The 19,912-nt window shown below is 39.8% G+C and overlaps 1 protein-coding gene across 3 annotated transcripts in view; it reads right to left on the bottom strand.

Moving 5' to 3' along the window:
- Nucleotides 1–19,912, bottom strand: part of stxbp5a (syntaxin binding protein 5a (tomosyn)) — a 97,985-nt gene that overhangs the window by 25,041 nt on the left and 53,032 nt on the right. For all 3 annotated transcript variants that reach the window (XM_087852338.1, XM_087852337.1, XM_087852336.1), the window contains exons 7-11: nt 15,435–15,498; nt 13,966–14,049; nt 4,969–5,092; nt 2,451–2,529; nt 1,659–1,813 (exon numbers count right to left, since the gene is read on the bottom strand). In XM_087852338.1, coding sequence (XP_087708464.1) covers nt 1,659–1,813; nt 2,451–2,529; nt 4,969–5,092; nt 13,966–14,049; nt 15,435–15,498 — 506 coding nt within the window. The remainder of the gene's footprint in view (nt 1–1,658; nt 1,814–2,450; nt 2,530–4,968; nt 5,093–13,965; nt 14,050–15,434; nt 15,499–19,912) is intronic.

Raw genomic sequence — 19,912 nt, forward strand, 5'->3', positions numbered from 1 at the left:
TTGACAAAAGCAGACTGGAGTTATAAAGCCCCACTTAATTTATGGGAGAGGGCAAACATGCAAAACCTCCTCTGGAGCTTGCTGCCCTAAAGGTTTGTCCAGACCCAGCTGTCACAGAACACAAGGGTTGTTTCCTATCATATCGTCCACGATAATGTAAAGTAAAAATTCTAACGTGCCATAAAATGTCATATGGCGATATAAAATGTTTATGTTTCCTAGTGCGTGCCACCATGAGACAAGCCCAGGCATGTCTGAGAACAAGAACTGTGTCTTAACCCTCGATGACAAGCATCAATAAAACACCGTTTCTCTTATATCGTCAGAAATATCATCATTGCAGATTTTCTTGACATATTGTTGAATTACTTTAAGTCCAAAGACATGTAGTTAGTGGGGATAGGTTATTTGGAAACTCTAAATTGCCCATAGGTTTGAATGTGAGTGTGAATGGTTGTCTGCGTCTATGTGTTAGCCCTGCGACAGACTGCCGACGTGTCCAGGGTGTACCCTGCCTCTCGCCCTAAGACAGCTGAGATAGGCTCCAGCCCCCCCACCATGGCAACCCTGAAACGGATAAGCGGCAGAGAATGGATTCATGGACGGCATTTTAAAGCTATATCACACACCTTACTTTGTGTTATGTTTGGACAGTAACAACACGTCCCAATTCCTTTAGGATCTTTGATTTGAAAATAAAAATCACAGCTTGTAGCTCCAACTACTACATCTTAAGCTAGTGTTCCTTGGCATTGATATTTTGTAATCTTTCTCCCAGAGAGTTACAGTGATGGATATGGACCTTCCTATCAACACATCTGTTGACCACTTACTCCCTATAAATGGGGACATGGCAAACCAAAACAACATCATTTCCCCTCACTGAAGTATAAAGCATTTAGGCATTTTCTTTCATTTGTCTCCTATATGTCTGTACTCTAAGTACACCTTAAAAAAATTCTTCGATTTCCAACACTACCGTTTGTCAGTGTTTGGATTTTTATCATTTCCTTGTCTGTCTTAAGAAATCCTAGTTTGTCTGTTTAGTTTATCATTCATCCAAAATATTCAACTTTGTATTGACAAATATAGTTTATACATGATATTTAGGGATACCGTCTCATCCGCTATGCGGACAAACATTCATTGTGGAATCCAAAGACCCAGTAATGTCCATTACCAGATGATTTCAGTGAGCAGTGACATCAGATTGTCAGTGACATAATGAAGTCGCCATTCTTACATAATTCGCTAATCCGTCCTGTAGCTGTATACGTGCCAGACAACACAGCAGCAGAGATTACATCCTGGATCACATACATACAGGCCATACTGGTAAGCTCCAGCTGTTGGCTCCTCAATACCATAAATAAAATAATAATTAAATTTAGATTGAAGGGCATTGTGCACAGCGGGATGAAATGAAAATGTAATAGCCTATGTGTCAGATAATAAAACTGAAAAGTAGCATCCTTTCCCTTGGGAAATTTCTGATTTATTACAGAAACACACTCGCACACACAGACAGGTTGTCCAACATAATTAAAAACCAGAAAGTTGCGTGCATATTTCCGCAGGTGTTAGTGCAAAAGAAGAGTAAATTAACAATGTCCATAATTCTCAGACATTCTCATTCAGACCAAAATACGCACACTTACCATTAGGATATGGTGTCTCACATAGCGTGAGGAAGTCTACTATAGGATAGTCCATCTCCAGCACAGCAGTACTCTTCCCATGCATCACTGTTAGACAAGGCCTCCGGCCCACCGTGTCGTAGGACAGACCACCAGAAAAGATTATGAAGGGGTCTCTGGAATGAGTTGCATTCATGCAATTATTTACTTAAATGGGTTTTTAAAATATTAGGCATTTTATATGGTGGGGCTTTATTTAATAATGTGCGTTCACACTCTTAATATTTTATTTAGCCAGCAGGAAATCGTTGTGGCATTATGAGCCTTGGTACAACTTAAAGCATGAGTCAATCTGACTACAAATGAAAAAATCAGTACAGTGAGCTTAATTTTTCAGGAACTGTTGCATGGATATTAATGTATGTATACCATGGTATACTGTAAGTAACATGTCATCATGCATACAAAATAACATCAGGGTTGGAGTTAAAACAAAAGACTTTGATTTAAAGAGGACTGGGCTTGTCTTGTCTTTAGTATCCACAACTCTGAGTTTATGCTTTATATAACAAAATAGCTGATTAAGAAAAGCTGATACTACAAAATATACAGTTTTAAATGATTGGCTTAAGTTACAAACATGAGGAGTGTCCGTATGTAAGTAGAATGCAACTTGAGCTGCTTTGTGGGGGCTTTTGTCAAGGCTCTGCATGCATTAAACACATGCATGTCTATAAATATGTTCAACTGAACGTGCATGGGCACAAGTGTATAACAGTATATGTGTACGCGTGTGAGACTGAGGGACCATACCCGATTCTAGTTGTTTTGTACTCCACTTTAAGAATGGGCTTACAAGACTCTGGCTTCTTCCCGTCCTTGGGCTGTTTTCCTAAAATAGAACAAACAGAAGTTACTTTGGTTTGCAGTTCACTCCTTCTTCACCCAGTCTCTTCTGTCATCTTGGGTTTTTTTCCCCCCCAGAAGCAGCGTTGTAAAATGCAGAAACGTATTCATCAGAGAGAAGAAAGACAAATTCAAGGACGGGGACATGCAAAGAAAGGTGTAAAGATCCTGGATGATTTACAGAATCCATCTTTTCAAACCTCAAGGGGTGTCAGTGTGGAATAAAATTACACATCCATCACATGCATGCCTATGTGTGCGCATTTCTGTATCACAAAGTACAGTGAGTAGTTGAATTTATATGAAAAGTCTTACTGAAGAGCGAAAGTGACCCCAAATGCAGGTTATGCAAGGCAGGTCTGTATAATGAAGAACACTTTTTAATAACTACCAGTTAATAATGGATATCTAAAAAGACAATTAAAAGAGGACTTATAAGCCTTACTTAAACATGTCAAAGGAATTTGCATAATTGCCCATTAAATACCAAACTAATTATGCACGCAGCAGTGGGAGAAACAACTAATTAAAAAGCCCATGCGGTGAAATCTTTTCTGCAACCCCCGACACATAAAATCAGCTTGAAAAACCGATTCAAAGTTGTTATAATTTTTTTGAAACTTTGATTTAATTTCTTTTCTTGTTCCCTTTTCTGACTCTCTTGCTTTCTCTGCTCAGTTGCCGTCGCCTATTTTTCTTCCAGGTGCTTCATCTGTGTGAACTAAGTGGGGTGAGTCAGTGTGTTGGGGGACATAAGAGTATGGATTAAATGCATCTTCAAAAGAGCAGACTTGCTTTCCGCACGAAGTAAACAGAGGACGCACATGCACACACAAAGTAAGGAAAACAGAGGCAGGAAATAATTGAACCGACAATAATCCTCTGCCTGAAATGAGGAAACAATGATTGAGCCATGTGTAGGCAGACACTTGAGAGATGGCTACAGCGAGAGTGGCTACAGAGGGAACAACATAATCAACACTACAAGACCGTGAAGTCATCAGACCATGGGCAATCAGCGTTTTTATGTAACAATTAAAAAAATAAAGTTACAATCACACTCTATATGGATGTTTGTTCCAAAGCTATATTCAGACAGATGGCGTCCAACTTTTTTGTTTAGATCCTCTAAAGCAAAGTCTACTTGCAACCCATCCACCCATATTTTAATTCTCCAGCCTAATAAACATCTCACACCCTTTAGATTGATCTCAACACTCTCCATGGAGGTCTTGATCCCTTCACCGGAAGTTTCTTCACTGTCCTCAGTCAACTAGCTTGTGAGACAATATAAATTAACTCCCTATGCACTGCATGTCAAATTTCAATAATGGTGATTGTTATACAGAAACGATGTGCGCTAAAGATTATAGAAATGTTGAATCTTGAGAGGAAAAATCAGTTAGAGTTCAACTATAGTTGATTAATGACTTATGAAGTGTAAGGGCTATTAACTTCTTATTAGTGATCATGATTGACAACAACTGGCATGTTCTCTTTGGATGTATAAAAATAATTGTTTTGATCTCAGAACAATGAGAAAGTCCTAAATGGTGGTCGTTTTGAGCTATTTCTAAGTAACTTAAGACACCAAGATCACTTCAAACAGTTATCTAGTTTACATCAGCTTAACTTGATATGTCATTTGCCACGGTCTGGAAGTAGACCCAAACTGTCATCCTCAGATCAGAGAAAACATATTAGGACAACACAGGAACCACCCAGGCTCAAGCCTGCCATGAACTACAAACAGGTGGAACATCAATATAACTGCCCATATTGAAATGAATTTTACATCAGCCCCTACTCCACTGACACCTTTAAGCTTGACTGAAGGTTTCGGCTGCCCACAGAGATAACCCAAATGCCTTGTGAGGTTAAGTTTTATGGTCATATGTGACAAAGATTGAGCTATTTGGTCATAATGACAAAGGTGTGTTTAGAAGAGTAAAGGTAAAGCTTATAAAGCTAACATTGTACCAACTGACAAGGTGGTAGCATTGAGCTCTGCAGCTGTTTCGCTAACAGTGGTACTGGTATATTGCACAAAGTGGATGAAATAATGAAGAAAAACTCCAAATTCCCCAGGAAACCAACCAATTTAAATGAATTGTATCAATGAGCGCTGAAATATCCAGCAAGAATTATGCCAAAAGCTTTTTAATACCTACCAAAGCCATCTAGAAACTAGATAAGGGACATTTAACCTATTGAGTTGTATGTAAATATTTGAGGTAGCACGTATACCTTTGACCCTGTCTGGATTAAAGGAAAGACAAAATAAAGTCAAACTTCTTCACCCAGTTCTAGTCATTAAAAATGTAGGAACCCTGGAAAAAGAACAGTTCAAGGAAATCATTACAAGCCAAAAAATTACTGTGACACTGTATGTATAAAGTGTGTGTGTGTGTTTTTACTTCCTTACCGTGTGGTGTGATTGTCTGTATGGGCTTGCCCTGGCCTCTGATGTTCCATATGGTCAGAGTTCCATCTGAGTGACTGCAGATGAACTGCTTGCCCTCGTGATGCCAGGCAACTGAGTGGATAGCCTAAGAAATGACAGGCAGGAAGGCAGGGGTTGGGGGCAGTGGTTTAGTCGAATGAAACCTTATGTGCCAGCATGCAACTTGCACACTACAAGTTTGTTGCATTACCACGGCCATATGGTACATGATTTTCATACGTGGCTTAAATGGCCGTGGCTTTGCACACTTGCGCAGATGGTTGAAGTGAGATAAAAGAGCTCCCTGGCTTTAGAAAATTTCCTGTGGCACAAATGCATATATTAAAAGCTTTCATAGGAACAATTTGTTGAATGCGAAATAAAGAAAGATAGAAACCCCAACTAGATGGTTCCATTAGCAATATTATTAACTTAGGAGTCATATTTCATAAAGATACAGCATTACTCTGACAAATGTGTCCATAATATCCAATATAATTGAAAAACCGCTAATACTTCAATCAAGACCATATGGTTTAGCATGAATTACTGTGAAATTAAGAAAAAAAGTATTTCGCATTGACTCTAGTCCATCGTTGAGAGCTAGAGAAACAATAGAAGCTTCAGATATAAACGTTTTTAAAAGGTTAAAAACTACTTGCATATTTAGAAAAGGAAATACATTTAATCACCAGCTTAATATCAACTACAACAGTTACAGAAAAGGCTGCAAAAGGGGAAGTTTAAGAGGTGACCTTTAGTTAGGGCTTCAAAACCGAGAAGAGGGCACAAGTGAAGAAAATAAAGACCAAATGGAGATACAGATCTCTGATTCACAGACAAGCTAACAGATAAAGAGAATAATGGGGAAAGACAGACAAGATTTAGAGAGCTGGTGCCCTCTCTGTCCTCTCATCTGAACAGTCCTGCTGCTGTTGTAAGCCTGGCTTGGGATGATTTATGTACTAGCAACAAAACACAAACACATCAAAACCAAAGTGTATCTGCAAAGGCCAAGCTTGCCCTTTTGTTGTCGTATTCAATGCTGAAAATTAAAACCAGCAAACATTTTGACATTTGACATCAAACCATATGTTGGCTGCACGATGTGTGAAGCCGACAACAGCCACCCACGTCAACCCTTTAATATTTAGGCCCTTTTGTCTGAAAATCCCCTCGTTTGAGTGCAAACTTGTCACAGGTCCCACTCGCTTTGTGTCCTCGGCGCTGCTGCTTGTCTCACATCGCTCATCTGGAATGAATGGCTGCCTCTCTGTCAGAGCTGATGCGAGTGCACGGTCAGGTTAAGTCAATCTCTTCCAATTGCAGCTGCCATTTATTTAGGTGTATATCAATTTTGCCTTGAGTGTGTCATTAATCATAAGCAGTGCTATATGTCAGGCTCACCAAATCTGCTGAGTTTTAAGAAAAAAGCTGCATGAAAGGGAATAGCATCAGTCAGCGCTCTTATGGCACGCTCTGAGCGGTGTACCTGTTTTGTGTGCTCCAAAGTGAACAGTATCATACTTTTGCTGCACAGATTCTCCTGGCACGTTTTATGAAATCATAAAGACTGAACCACCTTTATGATCACACTGCTTGGTTTTAACAAACTAAAGACCAATCAGAGACTGAGATCAGTCTGCTATAAAGCATAAAATACTCCCCCCCCCCCCCCCCCCCCCCCCCCCCCCCCATGTGCTCTTGGTTCTGAGGTTTTCTCATGGAGATTTCGTCTTCCTGAGGATTGGTAGAAATAAATAGACATGATGACTAACGGCTTCTGTGTCTCTTTAAACTGGGGCGGCGGTGTGGAGAACATGGTGGGGATGGTTGGATGCAGCAGCCCAGAAGGAGAGACAGTTTGACAGCACCAGAAGTGATTCAGTGGCAGGTGGTGTGGATGTAGTTATTGCAGGTGTCTCGAATACAGTGTGAACACATCTCTAATTTTGTCAAATGTTTAGCATCCCACACTGTGGAAATGAAATCAATGTTCCAAGTTTTACTTTCAGTTATAAGTGCAGACTGTTCTCCTGGGGATCTAAATTCTGCTGTCAGCACTAAAAGCATACTTTTATTTATATTTTTATTTATGGATAGATGATATCTAATAATGGATACTGGTCTAAACTGTCTATGATTTTCCCTAGATGCAGTCCAGTCCACTTTTGAATTTTCCTCCCTGGAAAATTCGCCCATTCTGTGTTACCCTGACACTAACAGACTTCTAGAAATCTATCAGTGCATTGTTCATCACGCCAGTCCCAAGAGGCAACAGTGCCCTGTGCTTAATTGGAAATGAGCAGGATAATTGAAACACATGGCACTCATCAAATCAAACAATACCAATTAAAAAGGCTAATTTCATGATTTATCACATTAGGTCAGTTTTTCACAGATTGGTCTTTGGGGGCTGAGAGGATCCTGTCTACATTCATCACAGTTACACAAGACCTCGTCACACAGACACACAAATACACACTCGCGACAAAGACACTAACAAGCATAGAAAACGGAGGAAAACAAACACAGAAGCTTTGTGTCACGGTATGACCCGAAACAGCCCTGAAATAGAATTGGCTAACCCTAAATGACACTTTACCTTACAGCAAGACTTTACACAGAGTACTCAACATACTGCTGTACCTGTTTGTGTGCACGTAAAAACACGTACACACACAAAGCAGTCACATACACACAGCAAAAGTAATGCGAGTCAAGCAACACAACCAGCTTAATCTGAACAAACAAGGCATTTGGGGGCAAAACGTCAGCAGTGATTTGCAATGAGCAATCCATTTTTGTTCGGTTATTTTAAATCCACATTTTCTGCTTTTGTGTTGCAAGATGCTCGTTACATAAGTCTTGAAAGAAACAAGCCCCAGTGAGCCTCTTATTTACACATTTAGATTTTTCTCTGTATTGTGAAGATGATTCACCATCACTGTTTCTGACTGAATAAACAACTTTGGAAGTACAATATACTGTCAATCTCTACATAACCAGCATAATCAGACACTCCGAGTACGATGGCAAGGTGGCAGCGTGTAAATACCCATCTGAACAAAAAGCTTTTTTTCTGTTCAGAGGATCAACAGGTCGAATTTCTTATTCTGCAAAACTCAAACTGGATCTTCTTGAGATCTTTTATAAGTTTTTAAAGAATTCTAAAAAAAGTAAACAGTCAGTGTCCAACATGAAAGCGTGGATCCATCCTGCTTTGTATCAAAGGGTCAGGCTGCTGGTTGGGGTGTAATGGCTTAACTGCCACAGCCTGCCTGAATTTTGTTGCTGGCATGTCCTTTTCTTTATGACAACAGTGCACAAACAGTTATGGCAGTTCTGAAGGCGAAAGGGGGACCAACCCAATATTTACAAGGTGTACCTAAAGTGAGTGGTGGCCAGTTGAAAATCGGTGTCAGATAACATGCTAATGTTAAAAATAAACTCCAAGTGGAGTCTTACAGCGCTGTTGGCATTGCTGTGCGGTTTACTTGTAAACAGGGTGTTGTGGTTTTTTGTTTTAAATGAGTAAAAATGACCAAATCAGTGAGATATGTTACATGTTCTTATGTGCTTTTTTTGATAGGCTGAGCAGTTGATGACTATTCTACAGAGAGTAAGACTCATCCAAATGGTTGGGATACCATCCTGAAACCTCACAGCTGGGATGATTATGTGACTGTGTTATAAACAGCGGCTCGTAAACATCTCTAAAACAACTTCAGGGTGGGAATAAGCATTAGAAAACCAAATTCACCAGCAAACCAAATGCATGGGAAGTCTTGTTACGACATTACACTTATGCATTAGCATCCACTTTATCCTGATGGATGGACTCCCTAAGAGACTGACCATCGTGTAAAGAGTGATACTCTCACCACTAATGGGTATTATGCAAGCCTTGCCAAATCACCCATGAGCTCTGTACGGTTAAGTTGTCTGTCTGAAATCTCAACAGGTCTTAGGGGGAAAGAAAACACTTCCTAATGAAGCCACACTTGTGTCAGATAGTTTGCAGATCATTTTGTAGCATTTGTTTTTAATCTTAAGGGATAAGCAGATGGGAGGGATTCACTGCGAGAGGACACATTAAATTAAGATAGCGGAGCTGCCCATCACAGAGAATGCCACAGGAAATGTGTGGAAGTCTTATCTGCCTGGTGGATTTTTTTTTCTCTCACCCATCTGGTTAGAACAGTGCCGGTCTGATTCAACAGTATTAAAAATACTGGCAGGCTGTTTACAAAATGAATGCTGGAATAAAATATGTTAATAATGCAAATTTGTCCACAACCGGAGCAGGTTATTGTTATGTTTTATTTAAATTCAAATAATTAATGCTTCGTGGTTGAGGGGAATATGTTTTCCAATTTTATTGTTGTTGTTGCCCTTTATTAGTAGCTGCGAGAATTATGACCTGCTCCTGCACAAATCCCTGCAAACATTTTGTCCCCAAAGTTTTTCTGGTGTGTTTGTGGACTTTGCTTCAGATCGTGGCGTAGGTGCTAAGTTCGGGCGCGCTTTGTGTTCGCGCGTCCTGGTTATCGTAGTCGCAGTCAAAGTAACCAATTTCTTATTTGTCCATTTGTGAAAAGAGCGAATAGAAAGGAAAAGAGGAATGGGGAGAACAAAAGGAAGGGAAATAGGGAAAATAGAGTGCCTTATCTGTGCAGCTTTGGCTGGACATCTGTGACAAAAGCCTGAACAGGTCGTGCCTTTGCAGCTATAGAGACTGACTGCCAGATGCACTCCGAAGTTGAAATCAATAAAAATAAACTGCAAGCTGCAAAAGTAATGTTTTTTTCCCAGGGATACTATAGATGTTTACTTGAATTCTACGCTAAATTCTTGTGAATAATGGCAGGTGCTGTGCTCATTACTATATAACACTGTATGGCATCTATACACCAAAATACTACTAATTCTCTTTACTGTAAATGCACATGTATGCGTGCATCTTTCTTAAAAACTCCTTTCCTTCATTCCTTTCTGCACACAGTGTAAGAAGGCTGTTGAATAAATTAGTGCAATTAAACAATGGGCTTATTGAAGGGGAAAAAAAGGATTACAAATTACATCCATGCATTCAGTGTGCGCCACCAGGACACAAACACAGAGGGCGGAGGGAAGAACTAACTCAGATTTGGCTGCAATATTAACCATTCATCAGGTGTTGAGTCAGATGGAGAAGAGCGAGGCAGGGTCACAGTGACAGATGCTCTCTGGCTAGCACTCACTGGAAACCCATACTGCTGATCCACAGCTAATAATAGACAATCCACTGAAAGACACAGAGCTGAAGGCGTGCTCTCTCAGCTATTTAGGAGCTTGTAAAAACAAGTTTTATTGCCTTTGTTTGCCGGAACTCTGCTGGAAAGTGTCAAAGTTTTTTCTTTGCGATACAGGATAAGTTTGCTAATTTGCTAACTGTTCTTCAGTTTGTCAGCATCTGTAATTTTCAAATGCTGCCTTCATATATATTTTCCATTTCTTCTACTTGCACAAATTATACAAAAACGCTAGCAAGAATTGTTAAAAAATGTGGCAGGAAAACAGGAAGTGGCATTGCTCATTATCTCTATCTTTTGAAATCAAAGACCACAGACTGCCTTTCAGCTGTTTAAACATTCGCAAATTTCCATCAAGGGTAAAATACGCTTTAAGATGTCTGTGCATTTTCTAAAGTCTGAATCCATCACCGCGCGGTCTGCTGGCTTACTCTGCTGTTGAAAAGGAGAAGACGAAAAGCTTCCTTGTTCATTTCAGTCGACAACTTTGATACTTGGCAGGAAGCTTCTAGGCAAATAGGGTTTGAATGAAAGCACGCTGGAGAAAAAAAGCACGTGCGGCAGGAAGACTATAGCTTGGAGAGGATGTGAGAGCTGGAAAAGAGTTACTTCACAGTATTGTTTGAAGAAGCTATGTGGAGTTTGCATAGAGTCATGATGCCAGTAAATCACAGCCAGCGAATATAACATCGCCTGCAAATCCATGCATTATCAGTGGCTTACAATTAATGTTAATAGTTTAGTTTACATTGAGGTTAACAAATGGATGCTAATTCTATTTATGCTTACTATTAAGGTTACAATGGGTGGCAGGAATGCTCTGGACTGTATTATAAGAAATATGCTTTAAAATATAGACAGAAAATAAAACGAAATTAACTGCAGTGAAGTCCACTTTAAAGATACCTGACCCCGGAAAACATTTAGATTTAGTAGCCAGGGGAGTAACTTTACCACATATCATATGAGATGAAAGAACAGTTGCATGTTGCGGGCCCTTTTTTTAAGTCAGCCAGTGAAAAATCACAGTGAAGCAAGACACAACACCCCGCCCACCCTCTAGCTCAATACCCTGTCCCTCAGTTCCCACCCAATCTAACCCCCCCCCCCCCCCCCCCCCCATCCCTGGGGAGGTGTATCTGCGAGGGTTTGGAGAGAGGAGATGAGCTCCTCTGGGAGATTCAATACTAGGATCTGTAATGCCCAGGAGCAGTGGGAGGATATTAGCTTATCTGAGAAAAGGATGTAGGGAGAGCAAAGGCAGAGAGGCAGACAGAGTAAGAAGGAGAGCTTCATACATACTGAACATACAAAATCTCCACCTCTTTTTTTTTTGTATTTGTATCTTACAGCGGTGCCAACAAGGTGAGCATCTACGTGAGTGATACGATAATCTCATTATCTTAAACAGACTAGCCCTTTGTGAGGCCGCAGACACAGCTGCATGGCCGTGTACATGCTGAGTCAGCATGTGTGTCTATGTGTGTTCTTACAGCCATTCAGCTGACTTAAGCCTCAGTAACAAAATTATGAATGAGAGGTCCTATTCATAGAGATGTTTCGCTCCTACTAGGAAGTCTAAATCATGGACTGTAGGAGTTCAGACTATAATCAGATTGAAGAGGAACAGCTACGTTGATGTAAAAAGGCAGATATTTCTTTTACCGACTAATAGCATTAAATTAGTCAAATTTAACTCATACATTAGTAGAATTTATGGGTTTTTTATTGCAAATCAATAAATTAATAGAGTTTAGAAAGCAGAGTAAGTGATACAGTGCATGGCTAATATCAGCATTATTAGCCATGTACTGCTTATAAGATGAAAGCAGTGAACATGAGTCTAAATCTTAGTTTAAAACAAGATTTCATGCTGTTTAACTTGCAAGACCTAATCTCAGTCAGATAAATGCTAGGTCCAGAGAGAGTCTAAGCAGCTCTGACACCATCTCTATTTAATTGTCATGTTTTCTGTTATTTACAGAAATACACTGTTACCTTATAAAGCCAAATAATCCATTATTTTAAAAAAAACGTATCTGTTTTTATACAAGAAAACCACTGTGCTGCTTTACAATCGGACATGAGCACATGGCACTCTACTGTGTGAATCATTCATAACCATGGTAAAATATGTATTTAACAAAGTCTTTGTAAATGACACAACACATCTTCTGCAGTGCTACCCAGAGATGCTTTTAAAGCTTTTAGAAACTACTAAAGTTTTACATACTTAAAATTCCTAAATATCAGACCGTGCCAGCAATTTATTTGTAATTTTACACCCTCTCATACTATTTGGGTGAAATTTGGCCCGTTTTGATATTTGACAGCAGCAAAAATTACCCTAAATTGACCCAGAATACAAACGAAAAGTGAAAATATTTTAACATTTTTGTACTATTTCCTTGTACATTTAAGCTGTTCTGGGTCAAACTGAACCTGTATCTATTTTAAATGGATTTTAGAGCCACCAGTGTGAGTAATACCAAGGGAAATGGTGGTTTTAGGAAATCTTGAAATTGTATTTTCTTACGGGACAGTGGTGACAGAATCTAAGGGGGATTTTGACACTGTAACAAGAACTGTCTGTGTTAGCCTGAGCTCCTGCCGAGACGGGCACCTGCTGGTCTTTGAAGGATAATGGGCGAACCTTGAAACAGCGAAATAGTAAAACAGCACAGAATACGTTGCACATAAGGGGTCAGACAGAGGTTAGAGAATTTCTTGAGAGATGGTTCCTGCAATGCAGTGGTTATCACTCTCACCTCACAGCAAGAAGGTTCAGCTTGAAGTATATCGACTAAAGTGCTGCATGGATGCATATCTCAGGTGGTTAGTAAAACTATAAAAGCTCTACGTGAATGTGAGTACATTACATTTGCACCTACGAGCTCCCACAACGTAACAAAATAATCTGAGGTTAAAAAAGAATTCAAAAGAGGGACTGGGTGTTTTGTTTATGATACAGCAGTGAGAACAGAGTTTAACATTTACAGAGGTTACACATGTTTTCCATGATTTGTGTAAAACAGGACATAGTACTGCATAAGAGTAGATATTTTCTCAAAAAAACAGTAGTAATTAAGGTTTAATTATCCATTAATTGTCCATTTTTAAGTCTAAATTTCCAAATAAACCTGTAGATCAAAACTTATAATGAGAGAATTCTTGGCCTGTGTCAAAATGGACCCAGACCATGCTGTGAAGACATAAAATATGAACAGTGTGTGAGGGATAAAGAGGAAATACTTTATGTCTTTAGCTTGACAACACAAATCTAGTTAGTGATGGCTCATTTAAAAGTTATCCTCTTATTAAGCAAATTCTGGCTTCATCCTACTATGAAGTCAAACCTGACAGCCCCCCTTTCTTATTGAGGTGAAGCAGAGACTAGAAAGTTTTATCTTTCTTATTTTATCACCCTGCCAGCACTCTTTTCTTCCTCCATTGTGTGGTTTAAAACACAGACAAGAGAAAGGAAACACAGCTGTAGTAAAGTATTTCCAACTCAGGTAGACACACACACACACAGACCAATACACACATTCACACAAATATATGCAATTCAATTCAGAATATGTGATTTCACTTCCAGTCCTCGTATTACATTTTCTTAAAATGCAAGTCAAATGAATGCTGGAAATCTATTAGAGAAGAAAAGAAATCTGGGATATTTGCCTACCTCATCATATGTGTAGCGATAGTCTGCCTTCTTTGATTTGAGATCCCACAGGACCACGATCCCAGACTCAAATCCAATTATAAGCTGGAGAGGAAGAGCGACAGGCAGTCAGTGAGATAGGTAGGCGAGATGACAGACAGGGGGATAGAAAAGACCCCATGATGGGCAGAAAAAGAAGTAATACGTTTGACATTCAAGCACAGCGTGAAAGGAAGTCAGGTGTAAGAAGACTACAGCGGCTCAGGAAAGAAAAAAACTGCCCACCCTACTTCACAAAAAATGATATCAGATAATACAAAAAGAGCTGTAGAAAAAGAACATGAGCTTGTTCACAGAAAAATACTTCCCGCACTCAGTCTCAAAAATCATCAAAAATCATCTGCATTTGTGTCAAATTCCTCTCATTGATTAAAATAACCAACACAAATATATACAGTAGTTGTCCTCCAGCACCTCCTGGGTGCTGTCTTGTCAACTTATATCCTTATATACTTATCACATGCTGTTTAAAAGGCATGCTGATACATATCTGAAGAGTGGTCAAAGTGGTCAGTACAACCTGCATTCAAATTAAACTATACTCTAAATGGGGCTACACTAAAAAACAAAGTAATGCTTTGTCTTGACTCAGCCCTTGTTTCTTCATATTTTGCATCCTAGGTGCCAGACTTCCTGTAAATTATTTTTAAAAGTGGGCTTCAGCTGTAATTTTCCTGGCTTTCTGAAGCTCTTTCAAAGTTTTTCATTGTGCACTGACTGCTTTTTCACTCATTGGCTTTCAATGAGGCATTCTTAAGGATAGGAAACAGGAAGAAAAGTCCGAGATGTGCCAGTTTACACAAGAACTGGCCTGAAAATTAGAGGCAATAGGTCTTATGGTGTGATCAATACCAATTTAAAAACTCTGGTGCAAATTATCCTCAGTACGCTGAAAAGTACCCTCAGATGTTGATCCACCATGCAATATCATCTGGAAAGTGTCTGATTGGCAAATTTCAACATGGCAATGATCCCAAACGCACTGCCAATGTAGTTAAAACAAACCTGGACAGATTAAATCCAACCACAGAACATTATCAGTCATGGCCTCAACAAAGTCTGGACCTGGACACTGTTAAAGTACTGTGGGATCATGTTAACAGAGTCCTTTAGGAAGCCTGGAGAACTATTCCTAAAAGTTACTAAAAGAAATTACAAGAAGTGTTGCCTAATAGAGTTCAGGTAGTTTTAAAGAATAAAGGTAGTCACATCAAATATTGACTTTCAAGCTTTTATAAACTCCTCTGTTTGCTTTATATACTGTCCAATCCCTGTATGTTTCCATGTTTTAATAACTCGCTGCACATTTATCCAATTTCTTAGAAAAACATAAAGAATTGTGGGGTAATTCAAGACTTTTGCACAGACTTTTGACCAATGTAAGCTTTGCAAGATATTGCGATTGGGTGCATAAATCCGCTGATTCTTACCTTTCCTTCATCCATGGGGTTATCACTTATGTGAACAACTGGTCCAGGATGAGCCTTAGAGGACCTTGTAAGAAAGATCAAAAAGACAGACAGTTTTTTTCCCTTTAAGCCAGGATGGAGTAGACAGGCATCATGTAAGATTTACTAATATGACATGGTCAAAGGCCTCATCTTAACCCATAGTGAGGGTTAAGATGAAGACCGAGTGTCTTTGGACTTGTCGAAGAGGTCTGCTGGGAGGAGAGAGCTGTCAATCATTCCAAGGCTCTAAAAGGCTGTACAAAGAAATAAGCTTTCTGAAGGTTGTGATGGATGACTCTGTCAGGCCAGGAAGTCCCCAGTGGCTATGTGTATGTGCATCCACGTGCTGATATGTGTGTCCATTTGCATGTCAGTGGAGAAGATAGAGCAAAAAATGCTCGACTGCCTCTCCTCTCCCCCTGCTGTCTGTGCTTTACCCTCCAGACAGTCTTATGTCAAAACTCCTCTTTCTGTGAGCCACATGGGAGCCAAATGTACCTAACCTGCCCTGCCTTAAAGAGATGATGTGGACAGAGGATTGCCAGGCAAGGTCACTGCTGAAAAAAGTAGTGACTGTTGGAGCCTGAAACATATCCCCAGCACTGTGAAGCAAGGGCAGGGATGCCTGACAAAGAAGGAGAGGAAGGAGCTGCAGCTGTAAGTAATGCAAAAATGAGGCAAGGCAAAGTCGTTGTTTTGACCTATGCCTTAGCATATTTTTGACAGCGGAGGACACGCTGATGACAATATCAAAAATGTAAAAAGATGTACATATTTCACTGGGAACATATTTTGGATGGAAATCAATTAGCAAGGGATGAATGTTTACTCTGCTCATTCGATTTAGCTTAGCAGATTTCCATGAATCTATGAATATAACCAAAGGGCAATAGAAGGGAAGAAGAATAGACAACAATGTGTTTGTGTGTGTGCTTGTGTGTGTGTGTGTGTGTGTTAGAAGGTAGCAGTTAGTGGGCAGGCAAGCAGTCATTCAGTCATCTCTATATTTAGCCCGTTAGTGCTGGAGCCTTATTACCTAAGCTCTGCTGCAGCCAGAGTTGTTGATTTATCTAATCCCCCCTTCACTGCCTGTGTCTCAGCGAACAGGAGTCAACACCCGCGCACACATTTGTGTGTCAGTGCAATTAAGACACATCTTAACATCTACCCCATCTGTAAACAATCCCCCTCAATGCCACAGCAAAATAGTACTCTGTTGCCAAATTACAAACTGCAAGTTCCCCTCCGTCCCACGTGGTTTACTTGGGGTTTTAGGGTTTTATATATAATGTTCTCTGTGCTTCCCTTGAGACCTCACAGCAAATCTATTTTGTTAAAACCTGTTGTCGTACAGTAAATAAACCAGAAGTGAACATATTTACAAAGTTCACAAAAAAAAACCCCAACACATTCAGGTTTGGAGATAAAGGAATCACCATAGCAACAGAGGCAGGATGGGCAGAGCGCGAGCAGGCTCCCAAAAATCATCCACAGGCAAACACGCACATGCACACGCACACACAGATACACGGAATGGTGAGATGCTATACTGTGCATGTATGCCACTGTATTTGTCTCAATATATGCTTGTGTGCACAGAGTATGCTTGTATTCTCGTAGTATCTTCGCATTTATCACATTCTTGTCTTTCAAAAACTAACTGAAGGTTTTATATGTCACACAGACAGACATGCACACACACACACACACACACACACACACACGCAGAACCAACAGCAAGAGTAAAACTAAATACCCCGTGGCAAATATGATGCTTGTTCAGAACGTCATAAAATCTTGCAACCCCCCACCCCCACCCCGATACCTTCAACCAGTCATCTGTTATAAAGCCTTACTGCACCAAATCCTTCTCTGTATATCAAACATTCTCCCTACCCAGCAATGCCTTTAGCGCATTAAAGAAAATGGGCTATTACAATACATATGTTGCATGCATGCGCACGTGCGCCGTAAAGCAATTGTCTTTGCGTGTATAATGCAGGGGTGAGCGGGTATTTAAGGACTTGTAAAGGTAACACCTCATTGAATTTAAAAGCATCTCCTCGGCGCTGACACACCCACATTTCCTCATTCACACACGCAGAGAATATAGCAGTAAGTGAAACTCATAGGACGGTATAATTTCAGATATTATGCATTTAGAAATGAAAGCACAAAAAAATCATCGAGCATACCTATTCAACAGCTTAACTCCAACACTGACACATGCCCACACAGTGAAGTCCTGAACATCTGGTGTCATCATGGGTGACAATCTCTCAGGCAGCAGAGGCGCAGTCAGCATGGCAGTGCCTCTGCGGCAACATGGCTTGAATAGACTATTCGCGGCCTGCTGATTTCTTATGTGGCCTAATGTGACCTCAACAGACCACGCGTGTTGTATGTGTCTACTATAGGGTCATTTTGTGTGATTCTTTATGTAAGCATTCATGACAGCTACATATTTTTCCAGCATAGGATCACGTTCCAGACATCAGTCCTGGCTTAGCTATACTAATTCTGCGTAGAGAGCTGCTTCCTCATCAAGACTGTAGCCTCCTGAAAGAGACCAAAATCAGCAGAGGCAGCCATGAAATGGTAACTGTTGTATTATTGGAACAGATTTACTTTTTTTGGAGACGTGCTGTCATTCATCTTCTTGCTACAGGTTAGAAAATAGGTGACACATCTCGCATCCGTTTCTTAAAAATGAAGCTACCACTACACATCGATTGGCTTAGCTGAGCACAGCTACACAATATCTGCCAGAACTCGCTCATAATCCCAACATCCGATGGCATAAACCCCTATAAAAAGGTAAGATGTTGTTTTTAGAGAAAGAAAAAATGAAATTTTAATTAGTGACATTTAGCGTTACTGCTAGGCTTGGTTTAAGACAGGGTAGCTATTTTCTGCTGCTTTCTGTCTCTATGTTAAGCAAGCATATTTAGTCATATTAAATGTACAGAAATAGAGTCTTCACCTTCTTCATCTTTCCTAATGTCTTCACCCTCTAGCAGGCCACAAGGCCACGAGTTCCCTCCATTTAAGTTGTCCCCTGAGCTTGCCCTGAGGTGTGGTCCATCTCCTGTAGCTCTGACACAACAGTTCTCTTCCAGATGATTCAGGGTCTGCCTGGTTGGTTTTGGGGGGGTTTTCCCCAGGTGAAGTCCAATTAATGACCCAACCATTTAAAATGTTCCAGTTTTACTTTACTGCAACGAGAGTCTTCCACTCTAACTTTCCGAAAAACACCAAATAGAGGTATTTAAAAAAAATCTTGATGTTTTACGACCAAAAATCTATTTCTTTGGTACTGAAAAAAGATTAGAACAAGAACCAGACTATAAATATGTGTAGGAACCAAACGAAATGAACTTGTGAAGTGACTTATTTCTACCCTTAATTAAACAGAATATCAAAAGGAAATGTATAACAACAAAAGATCACTGTACCGGGTCTACAACCGGTAGCACAGCATTCCTGGAACCCCAGTACATGGCTTTGGGGGATACTCCCAGCCATAAATCTTCTCTAATCTATTTTAGTACCAGCTGAGGATTTCACACATGCATATAAACAAAGTGTGCAGGAAGCATTCATGTAAGAAAATCTTTTAAAAAATTCAACCAAGTATTTATACTAGCTGCAGGGTTCGAGTGGGGGAGCGGGAGGAAATGAAAGTGGACAGAACAGGAGATGCCTCGGGTCAACATGTTCACGTGAACTATGTGTCATAGTAGGCTGTTAACATTTGCTCCAGTCCCACTTCTCCTTGTCTCTCTGCAGCCAGTGACTGTTTAGCTGATTTAACACACACCAGCACACACATAGATACATACATAACAGCTTCAAACTGTATATTCAAGTTAGATGAAAGGATACGTTGAACACTTAAACATTCAATAACTGCATACCCTCCTACACAACTAGACAAGAAAAAGGAGCTGTGTTAATGTCAGAACAGTTAACAGCCACTGAAAAGGATATAATAACTCAATCTGAAATCATGGAGAGATGTATTACAAGTACGGGGTACTTAAAGAATATGCCTTTTTTCAGAAATTGTTAACTTGGTTATTTATTTATTTTTCTTGTCTTTTTCATAATTCACTTTTTTGGGGAGGGAATGTAATGCCACTGGGAACGTAGCAGTGGAATGATGAGAATGTAGGGGATCCTAATGGAGTTAAGTCTTTGATAGGGATGCTTAGTAGAGCACAGTGGTACACATTTTGCATGTATAAAGTTTGTGTATGCTTATTTATGATTAAAATACTGCAGTCAAGTATCATATATGAAGGATTAGCCTAATTCTATTTAATCTTCTAATATCCTGACTTTTTAATAGCATGCATTTTTAATTTCTCTTTGCTATTTGGGCTGATTAGGACCTGATGAATGCAAAAACAAAGAATTACGTGATTTTTTTCAAACTGCAATTTTTGTTTCTGAGA

This window comes from Neolamprologus brichardi, chromosome 15, assembly GCF_056152115.1.
Source record: "Neolamprologus brichardi isolate AB-2024 chromosome 15, ASM5615211v1, whole genome shotgun sequence".
NCBI lineage: Eukaryota > Metazoa > Chordata > Actinopteri > Cichliformes > Cichlidae > Neolamprologus > Neolamprologus brichardi.